At 35.3% G+C, this 16,551-nt stretch overlaps 1 protein-coding gene and 1 pseudogene across 1 annotated transcript; both read right to left on the reverse strand.

Moving 5' to 3' along the window:
• Positions 1-1,250: 1,250 nt before the first annotated feature.
• On the reverse strand, positions 1,251-7,689 carry LOC132563756 (uncharacterized; the record flags this gene model as incomplete). Its single annotated transcript, XM_060228508.1, has 5 exons — positions 7,475-7,689; positions 5,917-6,412; positions 5,265-5,426; positions 4,313-4,528; positions 1,251-1,934 (listed from the first exon to the last, which is right to left on the reverse strand). Coding segments are annotated over exons 1-5 (1,773 nt in total), but the record flags the coding sequence as incomplete, so codon positions are not given.
• Positions 7,690-9,747: 2,058 nt separating this feature from the next.
• Positions 9,748-13,103, reverse strand: LOC132563921 (uncharacterized; annotated as a pseudogene).
• Positions 13,104-16,551: the final 3,448 nt, after the last annotated feature.

The raw sequence follows: 16,551 nt of genomic DNA on the forward strand, positions 1-16,551 counted from the left end.
TTTCAATATATAAAATGCTTTCTTATCATTATTTAACAGCTATTTTTGTTTACATGTCTGACGATTACCAGAAGAAATCAATTGTTCAAATAATTCATTTCCTTAGCAATGTAAACTTCGTAAAATATAAGTACATATTCACTCCTCAAAACAGGAGGCCTTTCTGTCATCACTAATCTTTCATTCCTTTGTTTTCCAGATATCAATAATCTTTGCGAGTTTGTAGCTATTTAACTGATTTTTAATTCATAAGAATTTATATACAAACAAAAACAAGGTCATTCACATAACTGAAGAAAACTGTACAGGTACAGACAGTCAGCATATAAAAGTCACAATTGCCTATTACCTAGATTAGGGGAGACAGTTTCGTTATTTTTAACAGGTTTAGTGCAGAAGTAGTTTACCTGTAGTTTAAACCTTAATCTTGTTTACAACTATTGTACAAAGTGTACATTCAAGTCTACATTTAACTGTACTTGATATAAATATCTATTAAACTGATTGTTTTTGCTTTAATTTCATTTACCATTAGAGGGTATGTACCTCTGGGTCATGATACATCCTCCTACCTACATTTCACAGAAGTAATATATTATACTAGTACTGGCCACAGGAACATGAATTTCCGACCCACTGACCACATATATGTAATATAATCATTACAGTCTCTGTGGTACTAGCATAAAATAAAAGCTTCAGACATGTAACAAATAGAAATTAGAAGGAAAGACAAACATCGGACAAAGCTAGTTTATTTCCTGTTAATAGGATTGCATTCTACAAAGAATTTATTTAACAAAGTTTTTTTCCGTCTTAATTTCATTGCTTAAATATATTAATCTTGTAAAAATTATATAGAAATTAAAATGCATGGATACATGATTGAGACCTTGTCTCTATCTGAAATGTTGTAAACCAGTTGCTTATTGATATGTTGCTATAATTGCTAAAACATCCATTGTTATTTCATTATCATAACATGCGTAACAAATCACTGTCTCATGACATGGAGCTGTACATCAAATAGAGGAAAGAACATTTCAACAAATATGATTTTTTTTCTTTTAGATTTTTACTCTGGTAACAAATAAATTATTCAAAATATCTCTGTGGAGTGGAAATATTAATTTAAACTTCAGTGAAGAATGTTTGATCAAAATGTTGAAATGCAATTTCTCCCAAATTATCTTTAATTGTGTGAGGAAAATATCAGACAATCCATAATTTAATTTGAATTATTTCTTGGGTATACTTTTGTTTTCAAATTCTTTTAAACCTTCCACTAATCTTCTTAGGCTAAAGTAATACTGAGAAGGTTTCTGTATATCATTGTCCTGATTTGGCCTATCCTCAATCCCGTCCCCATTTTTTTGTAAAGTGGAGCAGCTCTTTCCTGACTTTGTACAGACAGGTAAGCTGTCAACTTTTACCACACCAGCATCTGACACTGTTTTTGTCTTGTACGAGTCGGTACCTGTATATACTGTGTCAGAACATGAGTTACAGTTTGTATCAGAGTGAAAGTGTCTATGAGTCATTTCCTTAACATTTGTGTAGGAATATACAATAGACTCTTCTGGATCATCTTTGATAATATGAATGTCTGAAGCTCCATGGTCAAAAGTCTGTGATGAAGTAGTATTGTCTGTGACCTTATGACCTTTGTCCATTATCACATCATCTTCCCTAAAGCCTGATAGAGTTGCAGTTGGTTGTTCCCTGTCCTGGACTTCACATTTCTGAGCAAGCCTCTTAGTTTTTTCAACAAACAGACACCTGCAGGCTTCAGAGTATTTTCCTTCTGACGAAAGTTTTAGAATTGTCTCCCTTGAATGATGAATTTCTTCCCTTTGGAGCAGATTATGTAAGTGATCTGTGTCAAAACACTTGAAAGGGCATCCACCTTGATCCCCAACACCGGAGGTAGAATTCTGTAAAACATTACAATTTTATAAAAAACAGTGCATCATTTGGTTAAAAAACTTTTGTAACCCTGATAAATACTAGCCACAATATACCGCTCAGTTAATGGGAACTTCCCTTTAGCTAGATCAGATGCATGTCAGACTAGAAATCCAGGGGTTCTGGGTTCGAATCCTAATGGAGGCATTGAAATAAATAATGACCTCTGTTACATTGGTGCCCAACGTGAGGCTCAGGAATAATACTTAGCATTGTCTCACCGACATCACAGGAACCTCTGGAAACTCTAGGACGAGTTCTTTCCTGGAGAGGGAGTATGTAGCCCTGGTATATACAAGCTGCAATATATTGCTCAGCTACAGAGAACTTGTGTTTTGGAACATTTTCTTCAGGTTGGTAATGTCAATAAAATAGAAGTTCTTACAACACAACCAATAGAAGATTAGAGTGTGACGTTTTGATGACTACACAGGCACCTTCATCTTATAACACAACCAGTAGAAGATTAGAGTGTGACGTTTTGATACTACATGGTCATCTTCTTCAGACAAATGACAAGTGTGGAGCGTACTAACACTGACGTACATGATGTACGAGATGGTACAGAAAGGACAAACTTTTTTGGCTGCTCTATAATCCTATGTATAAGGTCGACAATAGTTTGACAAGATGGTAAACAGATTATAGACAAAAAAATACACCAGATAGTAACAATGTACTGTAGCGAATTGGCTATGCTTTGAGAAGTCATTTAAATATTTTAACACATTCGACACCAGTGACTTTGAAAGTGGGTAAATGTCATTCATATTATCAAAGTTGGCAGCCCTTCATACTAGCATGCTACAGGCCTAATATTATCATCCTTGACCTTTTGGATATTGAGATGAAGTAATTTAAAGATTTTAACATATTTGCTCTATGTTACCTTTCAAGCGGATCGAGGTAATTCCTATTATCTAGTGGTCGAAACATCTTTCTGAATTTCACAAATGATTCTCTACTCTCAGTGATGTTCCAGACCAAATTTGGTTGAAATCCATTCAAGCATTACAAAGGAGAAACATTTAGAAGAAAAATGTTGTCCATTTTTCTTTTTGGTGCCCTGTCCTAATGTACTTAGGGGTCGAATCAAATGTCTGAATTTAGAAAAATAATTGCCAACCCTAACTGTTCAATCAGGCCAAAGCTTGTTGAAATCCACCCAGGCAGAAAGGAGGAGTAGGAATTTAAGTCTAATTATAGCACCTCCTCCTTTGGAGCCCTGTCTCTCTACCCCTAGGGGTCAAATAAAAATTCTGAATATAGGAAATTATTAACCTCCCCAAATGATGCATCAGACCAAATTTGGTTGCAATCCATCCAGGTATGAAAGAGGAGTAGGACTTTAAAGAAAAAGTTTACGCACAATGCATGGCGAATGTCGCACGACAATGGACGAAGCAAGATAGCTAAAGGTTATCTTGACCCTTGTAGTAAATGGTATAATGTTTGTGTATTGCTTAGGTTCACCTTCAAGTAAATCATAATGTAAGTAACAATCTATGATAGATATATCCAGAAACTTGTTTTAATCTCCTGTGGTAACGGTAAACCTGATCTTATCATGAGCGGAAACACACACTGAAGGTTGAAAATGAGAATTCTCTCAATCTACTTATGATATAATTGGACTGTTTCTGTTAATCCTTTTGCACTATCAATTTGTTTTATGCAATGCAAAGGTTCAGTAAAGTATAAATGCAATCAGTAGGCAAACTTAGATTGATGTACTAAGTAAGTATCCATATCACTAATTATCTAGAATTCTTTCTAACTAGCTGTATGAAAAGACACATTCATGAACACTCAGATGTAGTTGGACAAATATACCATGTTTCTGTGTCTCCCACCTTTTGCTGAACAAAAATTGATACACCCAGTGACCAGTTATTTATGAAGGGATGATATCTTTGCTATTTTGTGGGACAGTGACGTGGTCATGAAATTTGATCCATGAAAAAGGAAGACAAGGGTTAACAGAATCAGTGATAAAAACAGTAACTATATTTTTTTTATAATAAATTAAATGGTATGTGATACACATTATTTGTCCCGATAAAGATTACATGCATTCAAAAGCATAAATAATTATCAATATTGCAGATTGTACTGGTGTTTAATTTGTTAAAATTTAATGAATAAGTTAACCATGAAAAATAACTGCCTATGAATTATTATGTTGAATCTTACCCAGGACACTTTCTAACCTGCTGTATGGACACAGAAATGCAGGTATACACAAATGAAAATTTGGGAACTTTGACCACAAAAATAACCATCTATGAAGCAATATATTGATATTTGTATCACCAATATATTTCGTAGTTCTGTAACACTGACATACCTGTAATGTTTTACAACAGTGGCCTCTGTAGTTGATACAGGCCCCTTCCAATCCATACAGATGACGGATGTTGTATGTGTACCGTCTACTATCTTGCTGCCAACCATGCAAACAGCCATTGACAGATTCTACAGGATTGGAGTATTCTTTCCTCCAAAACATCAAGGCTTCATGAACTGGCATTCCGATTTCTTTCAGGAAGAGAGTGTATTGTATCTGTGATAAAAGAAGATGTGTTTAAGAAATCATATAAAAACAAAAGATGATGTAAACTTGATACTTAGTGAGGTTTTACTTTTTACTTTTCTGAGAATGAAATAAATTATACAAAAATCAGAAAAATTCAAAGTGACTGAGAAAACTACTGTCTGTTTAATAATATCTCAGAAAAATGAAGTAGTTGGTTCACTAGCAAAAATTTACAAAACTTTACATTGCCATCCAGAAACACATAGCTGATGTATTCTCATACATGACCTTTATAAAAAATAATTTAACTTTAAAATATTCCAGATATAGTCATCCATTTCAGAAACCATACCCTTTTTTTCATATCCTTTCTTCAAAGGTGCACAATTATTTCACATCATGCTTGTGGAGGTGTCAAAACTAATAACTGGAGATCTCAAGTTTGAATGTCACAAACTTGAGAGATTGGTTATGTTACTTCAACTCATCATGTTTGTTAAAAAATTTCAGTACTACGATATGTACTGTATTCAGTGTGGTTTAAGAACAAAATACATCCCTATGTTATGCATTGTAATCAGTGTGGTTTAAGAACAAAATATAGTAATTCAGCGAAAAGATTAGATTTTACTTTCAATGACCTCCAGTTTCGGACCAAAATTTTACATCAGAAATTGTCATACCAAAATAAAGTGGAGGCTCTAGTATAAAAATGACTGGTTTTGACAGATATGCATTATGATATGGACTGGACAATACCTACTCGGGCATGGTGTTGAAGTCTGTGTCTTGTTGTTAGGAGGTGATGGACATGTAACATACATGGAGGGTAGAAGGTCATGACCTCTGATACATGATCATGTGACAGGTATGCTTCCTTTAGAGGACCACCTTCAAATGTACCATGACGTTTCCTGAACATGGCCTGTGGATAAAAAAACATTTATTACATTATTGACAAAACTTAACTAAATTTCAGAACGTATAAATGACGATGAGGGCCGAGGAGTGGTTCTCAAACTGCTCTAATAAAATTTTGAGGATGATTGTAGTGTAGATATTAAAGTTCAATGAATTACCTTTGTTACAATGTATATATATCTACACAAATTACACATCGGTTCAAATTAATTATCTTCTGATGACATCAACATTTTTCTTCTTTGTTTTAATGAATTTGTGTTTGACTTAAGATACCATTAACATGTAGATATTTTCTATATTGTTTTCAATTAGGGTCAAGGATTATGTCATTAAAATTACCTACAATATTTAACCCATGCTTGGTAATAAGCCCATCCATATTTAAGATATTTCATGGTTTTGTAATAAGCCCATCCCCTGACTGCGAGTTAAAAAGAATTTCTCTCAGCTTATTACATGATAGATCTGGTGATTTATTGAAGTTATTCTACCTGTACATTTCTTGTTAACATTCGTATCCTTTTGTCCTGTAAAAAGTTGGTTTGGACACGACAGGCTCTGTCTACTCCCCAAACCAGCAGTTGATACCATAGATGGGAGATCACATCCATCAGTTTACAGAATGGTACAAAGGCCAGTCCATTTTCTAGTTCTACTCGTCGCTTCGCTACCAGTCCAGGAACAATGAAAAACGGGATCTGAAATCCTTCTTTATTATCTCCAGACAAATATTTTTTTACAATCGATCTCCATCTTTGTTCTGTACTAGTTATCATCTTAAAAATTTCTCTGATGTGCTGAAGTTTTTCAAATTCATGAATGGATGGAATGAATTCATTGTATTGTGCTTTTTTGAGATGAGAGTCCGTTCTTTTTAGTGATTTAGTCAATTCATCTTCAGACATGCACTGAAACCTAAATGTGAAGAGTTGACTTTCAGCTTTCATTAAAAATTCTTTAGTATCTTTGTCCTGGCACAGAATCAACCTTGAAAATAAAAGAAATTAAAATGGATTAATTACAATGTTTTATATCATTTTAAATATTCTGTTAAAGTCATTTAGTCATTCTAATTCAATGACTCTTTTTCCACTCAGGCAATTTATGGAATACAATAAACTGAATGTATTAGTCTTGGATGGTTGGGTGCACAGTGGTAACAACATAACTTTTACCCAGCACTCCTTAGAACATATGTATCAATACCAACCAAACTCTTTTATTTTAAACCAGGTAAAGGCTAAGTATAATAAAAGAATCAATAATGCAATAATTTTGATTTTTGATAAGCAGACATTCATTGACTGGTCTGGAACTTGGATTTTCTAAATCTATCGTGATAAGAAGGAGTAATGAAAAACACCCTGCCACCATTTGAGTTCAAACTAACGACTCTTTGGTCTCTAGCCAGACACTCTACCACTAAACTAAAGGGAAATTACTCAGTAGCCAAGGCTAGTAAGGTGATCTACATTCTCAACTTCTACACTCTCATTCATTCACTAAGTCTTCAACCTTTAAGACAACAACTGTTGAGGTTCAACAATGCCACCCTCCAGTCTCTAGCTAGACACTCTACCACTTAACTTAAGGGAAATTCCCCAGTAGCCAAGGCTAGTATGGTGATCTGTACAACATTGCGAATAAAATTTTACAAACAAGAAATGTAAAAGCATACTTTCCAACCCATTCTATTCATGCGGAAGACTTCTGTTTTTGAACTCTATATTTTGCTAATTCCAACAAGCGAATTTGCTTGAATATTATCATATTCCGAGATCTACTGAGTGCAATTGAATGAGCAACCAACAAAATGTCATTTACAAATTATATTACTTTACTAAATGATATATCCAAACATTTCATTGATTTTTGTGTTATTTTTTTCAGTTTTAAGAGCGTAAAAAATCTCCCCGTGAAAATGAAAAAGATAGATAACTTGGCAAGTATGCAACACATAGTGTAACGAGCTACGAATTATCTTATTTGTTTTAGATACAGTTCCCTCAACACGGGTAATAATGAAGGTCAAATGTTGGAGAATGTTACCTGAGGATGAAGTGAGACACTACGTCCTTGGTGCTACCGTCAATTAGACAATCCGATTCCTTTACAATAAGGAAATCGGTTACCGTATCCTGTAGTTTTAACTTATCTCCACCACAACTATAAATTTTGAGAAGAAAATCCAGTCTTGTGCGTGCAAATTTTTCTAAGTTGTGTAAAGAAATATTTCCAGATGGCGGATTCAGATAGAAAGTCATTTTTCAACCACGAAATCATCATTTGAAGAAAAGATACTTAACGTACAAAGCGAAACTAGACTTACCGCGCTTTCGTTAATTTTTCTATTTTCAACGAAAAAGAGTTCTATATCGATTTTCGCGGGAAATAGGAAATGTGATGAATCAAGTAAGCTACTTTTAGTCTAACTGATGCTAATATGGCGACACAGAGTCTTCACGTTTGACCTGTCTCAAGTTCTTCAGAATTTTTTGCATTTCGCCCGTATGCTGAAGTTGGACACAAATATCTAGAAAACAATGAAGTACGATTTTGAACGGGTTTTCGAGATATTTTGACATATAAACATATAATTAAGATCTAGCACTCATATAGACCTTTACTATTTATGTGAATATTATTCTTTTTGTTGGTGTTACTATGGACAGGGACGTCCCTGCTATGGACGACCAATGAGGTTCTTCGTGACTGGAGACACCGGAATGGCATATATGTGGTCTCATCAACCAAACGTTTGTATAGGTCAGAAATATCTTTCATAAATACAGCTTGGTGATGTTGGGGAAATTAGTCCAGATATGTTGTCTTTGTTCATGCACGCGTGTTCTGGCTGAACTTTATCAAATGTAACACCAAGATTCTCAAAACGCGATTTCCATATCAGTTTAATTAATTGTAACACGTGAACATTTGTTGGTGTGTAGTGATTTTTTTCTCCAGTTTTTGTCAATTTAATTAAACATGTCGCCTCACCCTGCTTGTAGCCTCGGAACGATAGCTCTTACCTCGGATCGGTCTGCAGGTTTAAACAGTTCTGAATCAGACATATGGAAAAAGTTGACGGTATCGTTGTTGCGGACATGTTAGTGATATTGAATGTCCATCTATGGAGGCTATAGAGCCGAGTATTAAACACGTTGATTTAATAGAAATCCCATTGCCATATGATTTTCACCTACGAAAGTTGTCTAGGTTTCTTTGCCGATTTCACAGACAACAAGTTACAATAGGTGTCAGGAGTTGTCTTTTTGGATGTTGCGACAGTGCTACATATATATATATTCATACTTTTTCAAAGGATGTTGGCTCAAGCAACACACACTTAAAGCGGCAACTGGTCTCTATAGTTTTTCAGTCAATAATTTAGAAATCACTTCTGTTTTTTTTTAATTATGATAGACAAAGTCATCTTACAAGGAAGTTGTATGTCCGTTTTTCAGTTAAAAATAATCATTTCTCTGGAAGATATTTTCTTATGAAATGATTCATCGTTGGAAACTACTTTCCTTTGTTCAAAGCTCTCTGTCAAGTATGCCTTCCCTCGATCCCTAATATAATCTAACAAGAGACCTAGATATATCTCTGCAAAACTGCGCTCGCTGAAATTGTACTTTCGAAGACTAGTCCAGTGGAAAACAGAAAAAAACTACGGCAGAGAATCCAGTTTTGAAATACATTGTAGGTATATAACGTGACGATAAATTTCCAATGAAATGCGTCGATTTCATTTCGAGGTGTAAATGGTCATTACGTAACGCCAACAATCCGTTTGGATGCGCAGGTTTCCTCCTGAGATGGGACAATAATATACTTTATTTTTGCGGTTTTTTATGTTTATTTTTGGTAGGTTCACTAAATGTCTTCACTCGGTCCATTCTAACATCAAACACCCAGTATTTACATTATATGAAATATGACACCGAAAAAATATTTTTTCAGTATGATTTTATTTACCACAACCCTGTTTGAAAGAATAGATTTAAACAGTAAGTAGATATCATATGACGTCATATAGTAGAATTTCTAACGCCGATAGGATAAAAGATAAAATGGCCGCTACGACAATGTCGTCATCTTTCGTTCACAAAAAGATGTTGTTTACTTGAACAATATCTTTTTTTGTAAAAATAAGACACTAACATCTCCGTCTCTGTTATCCCTCTTTATACTTACTAACAGGATGCTGTCGTGTTTCACTATGGGAGGGATTGAAGAACCGACTTTCATTTTTCCGATATCTAAACTTTTTTTGATTTGAATAATTTAGTTTCCTTAACGAGATTGCCAGTTCAAAAATATCAGTCACGTGATCTCTTTCTAGTACCACAGAATTGGCTCAATATTAAGTTATTGTATTCAACTACACTCATAACAGACTCGAAACTCACAGACGATCCGATATACCACATACTTCCTTTCCCTTGCATATCAAATATATCCCATAATATTCTTGTTGCCATATCAGAGAATATCTCGGGAAACAATTCCAAATAATTCTTTCCATTATTTTCAAATTGCCCGATTTTTCTGTGTTTAAAACATGAGATTTTAATTTCCGGGTAAGTGTTATCCGTTTTGGTTTTTGTTTGGTCAGTTGATAGTAGACGGACGTTCGGACTTGTTTTCCTCCTGGATTTGGTACAGAATAATTATCTTCTATAATGAAATTCAGTGAACTGTACGAGTCTCTGTGAGCCCAAACAGAACCGTCATCTTTAGGGACATTGTAATCGTGATAATCCTGAGGGTTTTGGCCCCTATTTACGCCAAAGTCGGTGTCGGCCAAAGTCGTCGTATAAAAGTGATTAAATGTTCTCTCGAATAGGTCCTGTACCTTAGGTTTAAATTTAATCACGTCCGTCATGAGTTTCATTGTGGGAGTGGTTATCAAAAAATCAAACCTCGCTGCGTACAATTTACCACAGTTTCTATACGTCACGTAAAATCCTCTACCGATACGCTCTTGACAGGACTCGATAATTTTACATTGAGCTTGCTTTGTCTGGCTATTTCTTCCCAACGAAATTGGAACCCTTTACTTAATATTTTTACTTTCCTTTCTTGTGTCGGTAATGGCTTCAGTAGTTCGGTAAGGAAGTATGGGGTTATCCACATCATACCATAAAGAGCGGATATTTCATCGATCTGTCCATATCCTTGAATTGTCAGCATGCTTAATAGCAAGCCTCTTGGCCCTTCTTGGTCGTGAATCCTTAAAAAGTCCCCCATTGTCGTGTTTACTTGTGATAAGACTGATGTACATGGGCGTGGCATTAGATTTCCTTCGTATGTACCAAACAATGAATTGTGTAATCCTACATATTTCATTACTTGTTGTATTAAGGCTGCCGTAGCCAAGTCTGTGGTAATATTTGGACGAAGTTCCTGTAGTATCCGTATACTGTTTTCAAGACTTGTAATATATACTGAAAAAAAGAGTTAAAAAAATCTTAAAATACTTTGAAGATATATATGATCTTGGATGATTTTTAACTTGTGTCTTTATAATACATTTCCTATTGTTATGGTTAACATTTATCATTTTATTTGCATGGTTCAAATTTTCGAGGTTTGACCAAAGTCTTGAAGCAGTATGTATTTTTGACGAGGCAATGACCAGGGCTAGTGTTTCCTCTATTCAATGTACCTCCCAGGTATCTGTTATCATAGAACATATAGAAAATAACAAACTTGATAGTAACTAAGTGATAGTAAATTAACCAGATTCCAATGTTTTAGTTCTGATAATATTACGATTTTTTATAGTGTGTTGTCTGGATAGGACGAGGCAGGGAATCAACATTAGCACTACTAATAACAATCTTCAGACGTAGTACTGTAAAAAGAATATTATAATATTCCATTGAATACTACAGAATAATATGCTTGTATTGTCACCAGTTTTGACGCCAAACTCGTCCACTGTAATTATTAACATTCGTTGTTACACAAAACTCGCACACTGTCGTTGATATTCACACTAACGCCGAACTCGCACACCGCCATTAGAATTCGTTGTAACGCCAAACTCGTACACTGTCATTAACAATCATTGTAACGCCAAACTCGCACACCGCCATTAGAATTCGTTGTAACGCCAAACTCGTACACCGTCACTAACAATCGTTGTAACGCCAAACTCGCACACCGTCACTAACATTCGTTGTAACGCCAAACTCGCATACCGTCACTAACAATCGTTGTAACGCCAAACTCGGACACCGTCACTAACAATCGTTGTAATGATAGACTCGCATACCGTCATAAATAGATATACATGTACCAGAACACATGTCTCTATTCTTAAATGCATCCGCTGTACCGCCGAACTCGCTTACCGCCGTATGTCAAGGTGTTTGAAAACAATTATCTCCTAGAAGTCTTCATGTTGTAGAAAACACAATCCGTTTCTTTCTGTGTATGTCCTATCTTTTTCAATCTATAATTTTTTTTCTAAGAGAGACAATTTTTTGTACATCATTGAAACTCCCGAACTTCGATATCTATTATCGAAAATTATATTATGATGGGACATATTCCGTTATTTGATATAGAGCAATTCATTAATACTTGAACTGTTAAAGCCTACCTGGGGAGGTCTCGTTGACCCATATGTCCGGTGGTGGCATCGTCAGGATGCGCCCAGCATTAAACTTTGTGACCAGATTATAGATCTCCGTGTAGTCGGGCTGTGTGTATACTGTCCCCATTTCGTGTGGCACCTGACGATACTGGATTGACCTAGATTTCCCGCCGATGTAGTCGTTTTTTCTCAAATACTGTCACCTTCCTGTAACCCTCCTCCTTTAAATGCGTGTAGTATTATATAAATCAATAATTACTTTGATAATTCAACCAATGAATTCCTGGGAAAATATATCCTTTTGCCTTTAACCTTTTGTAAACCTGCAAAATTAAAAAAAAAACAGATATTCAAGCCTGATTTAAAAGCAAATGAAACCGCCAGTTTCTTTGTGGGATGGAAAATTAAATCCTTTGAGTTGGACATCAAAACTTTTGTTGCAATAATTTACTGTATATTTAGCAGTTTTGATAAATGATCATAAAAATTGTAAAAGTGTATCTCGGACCCTATCAAGGTTTCGCCAGACCCTATACCATTCGAGCGAAGTGAAGGGAAGTAACTCTGCGAGATAATAATGACTGTAATAAAAATAACACAGGTACCGGTAACAATTTGTTTCGTGCTTGCTGGCTGCCTTTTAGGTATCTGATAGCACAGGGGCCTGTCACAATTTATTTCTGAAGTGTTATCTTACATACAGACGTCTATTTTAAGTTATTGAAAGTCTTTCTGCATTCAACATATTCAATTAACGTTTTCATTTGACTTTGCGACCAATCAAATTTTACAGATAAAACATTTCACCCTTTATCTTAATGACATGCATTAATGATATAAAATTGTATATATGTATAAGCACGTGCAAACCTTAAGCCTTTACGCCATATGGATACCGGAGGGGCCAGCACCAATGACTGCTATTTTGTCTTGTTTAGATTTAGGGCCTTTGATCCTCGGGAATGGTGTTGGCGAGCATCCGTCTGTTTGTGTGTTGGAAGGTTTTGTGTAAGAGAATAAACAAATAATGAAACTGATTAGCGGACGTGGATTGCCGAGTAACCAAAACATCCGTTTGAAAGAAAGAAACAAACAAAGGAAACAAAGAAAGAAAGACATTTAAGACAAAATTTCTTCTCACAACACAAAATATTTTACCCTAATTATAAAGATATGACATGATTACCGAAGCATATATAACATTTATCTTTTGAATTTGAAAAATAAGTAAAAATTACACAGAAAAATGAAAAAGGATGAAAATGAACTCCGGAAATATTTACATGGAAACACTTCTAAATGTTGCAGGAAACAAGACCACATATTGGTATTGGTGAGTTTATGAACCGGGATAATTAAACAACAATTATAATGACGAAAATTTATCTTATTAATTTGTTCTGCTAATTACTTCATCAAATATACATTTTGAATTTTCATTCTTTGATAAAATTGTATTGAGTACAAACACTACAACTCAACCTTTAAGTATAAGTTTGGTGATACAACAGTTCATTGCATAGATAATGTTTCATAACAGGATTTTTGCGTGATTACATTGTCAAAATAATGGAAATCCGCTTAATATCACAGTGTCACGATGTCTTAATGATATTGCACTATATAAATAAACAAAATAGACTCTTTCTATATATTATGGCATATATGACATTGTATATGGAGAGAGAGAGAGAGAGAGAGAGAGAGAGAGAGAGAGAGAGAGAGAGAGAGAGAGAGAGAGAGAGAGAGAGAGAGAGAGAGAGAGAGAGAGAGAGAGAGAGAGAGAGAGAGAGAGAGAGAGAGAGAGAGAGAGAGAGAGAGAGAGAGAGAGAGAGAGAGGGGGGGGGGAGAGAGAAAGGGAGAAGGGGCTTTTGCATATACTCATATGTATATCAAAGATGGTAAGTAAACAATAAATAAAAAAATGAAATCTAACCCGACTCATGCGACAATCGTCATTGTTGAAACTTGAAACAATATTCATTACAACTTCCCAGAATGCCGTGTCAGTATTGTCTTTCACCGCCTCCTTCCTGTCGATCCTTGGTTACAACTTCCCAGAATGCCGTGTCAGTATTGTCTTTCACCGTCTCCTTCCTATTGGTCCTATAATTTATATAACACCCATTTACCGCCCGAGTCAGGTAAAACCACAAATCAAATTTCATTTCTTGTCAATGTATACATTATTACTCATAACTATTTCGATTGACCAGTTTTATGACAGAAGACAGAAAAATATGTTGAAATCAGGAGAGACTGGGTTGAATGGTTAGAAGAGTAGAATCAAAATTTGTTAGTATCTCTAATGTATTACTGTGTGGTTTTTTTAATATTAAATAATGTAGTTTTAAGCATTGATCAGCGTAATTGTTACATACAAGAAAGAAATGATATGCAGTTTTGAAAGGACTGCCATACAGACAGTATACATTATTAATCAAATTAACATTACAATAAACCTTGATTTAGAGTGCTCGGCGTTGCGTACAAGATGTTATATTTTCGGTCAATTATAAGACAGTAGAAGAGAATTAGTATATTTCTAAAGTTACGAAGGCAATTTGGAAATCCCGAATATGCTACGCTTTGTCAGATTCCTTTGTCTAACATAGTGTAGAGGGAAAAATGCACGAACTTCTGAGGCGCAAACGGTAATTAGTTATGAAATAATCGTTGGCATTCCGAAGTGTTTCGTCTATACAGATCTCAGAATGTTGCTTACATGTATATGTTCAAAAATACCTTCACACGCGAAAACGTCAGCAATTGATATTTTGTTTGGTCGCACTGGTTGTAACTATTGTATCTTAATATCTATTTCTGATATATCTTTTGTATTATGTTATAGTAATTATGTGTTTTAACATTTGTGTTGATAACATTTTAACTCTCTCATATATACGTACTTTTGAAAAGCTTTCATAATTACCTTATACCCTCATAGCAACGTTGTGTTATCATAGTTACATAAGGGTGAGTTGTCGGTTCGTCGTACCCTCATAGGAACATTATGTTGTCATAGTTACATGAAGGCGAATTGTCGTTCCGTCGTACCCTCAAAGGAACATTGTGTTGTCATAGTTACATAAAGGCGAATTGTTGTTCCGTCGTACCCTCACAGTAAAAGCGATGATCGTTATCATTTTCAATAATTTTATCTAAACATGCTTTTTTGTTTCTTTGTTTGTTTTTGTTTTGTTTTGTTTTTAAGCTACATTCACCGAAATAAGTGCATTCAACTTACCTACTGACTATACTGTGGCGTAAACAGACAACAGAGCGATAAGAACAAGTATCTGTTTAATGAAGATTAAATATGCTGGTAAGTGCTGGACAGTCAAACAGGAGTAAAACATGACAAATCGATTATATCAACCAGAGTCACGCAAATGTAAGGTATTTCCCAGGGAAAATGCTTCTTAATATGTTAAAAATTATTTCCAGTTCGAAATTCGAATATTTACCTGTGATATGATAGTAATAGTCTGCAACTTTTATCTATTTGGGGTAATTTTTTCCCAATATATCATTATCTGTGTTTTTGTATATCATATGATTTATATTGTCTATATTTAATTTTGTATGTGAGTGCACCGATTCTTAGTCGTAAGGCTGTCCGCAAACTCTTCAACACAAATAATTCAATCATGACATGTCGTATGGATTTGAATTGAAATCCCTCACTGATTGAAATATTCTAAAAAAAAATCACGGTCTACTTTTGATCAACTTTGAATTTCAAGACATTTTAGTTAATCACAGAAATAATATGACATCCCACTGAATCAGAGATATATGTAATTTTGATAATTGAAAAAATAGAGGTAAATTAGATATTGAATAAATCTTAAGTTATTGTAGAAGTTGTAAAGGTATAAACAAATTTACCTGGACACTTTGTACCGCTACACGTGTCGTCCCCATGGTCGACGCTGTAAACTGTGCGGACCAGTAATATTTATAGCAAACCTATTGGTTTCCTTGTGATTACAGAGATGGAACACCTGAAGGTATACGTAAACATTTGTGAATTGTATCAAGCGTGCGTTACCTGTATTGTTACGTGTACTGATTACGTCATATTATGTGGGTTCACTCAGGTGAATACCGCTGACCGTCCCTGGTTTCATCTCTGGGAGAGCGGTCCAGCGAAGAATATTCAGGTGAGAGCAATGACAGGTAAGCACTCGGTGACGTGAGGGGACCAGTGGACCGGAACGGCAGAGGGCTGACGTCGGCGGGCGCACGAGTTGTCGCCGGGTACGCCGTAGCGGCGTTTGGGAATGCCGGAGCCTCTGCGTTGCTATCCTCACGGCACCGAGTGACTAACTACATAGATATCTTTGGGTGCCCACATAATAGGACACACTGCCCTCATCCTGTTGCCACTGGTCTTTTAACTGTTTTGCGAATAAACTGTGTATTTGTCAGAATTTCTACGCCAGAACCCGGAAGGACAACGGTGGACCACTGACAGTAAACCGTTACGGTATCAACATCTTGGTTCGGCTTCAAA

Source organism: Ylistrum balloti, unplaced genomic scaffold (assembly GCF_031769215.1).
Source record: "Ylistrum balloti isolate Yb309-2 unplaced genomic scaffold, AGI_CSIRO_Ybal_v1 Utg369676, whole genome shotgun sequence".
Taxonomy (NCBI): domain Eukaryota; kingdom Metazoa; phylum Mollusca; class Bivalvia; order Pectinida; family Pectinidae; genus Ylistrum; species Ylistrum balloti.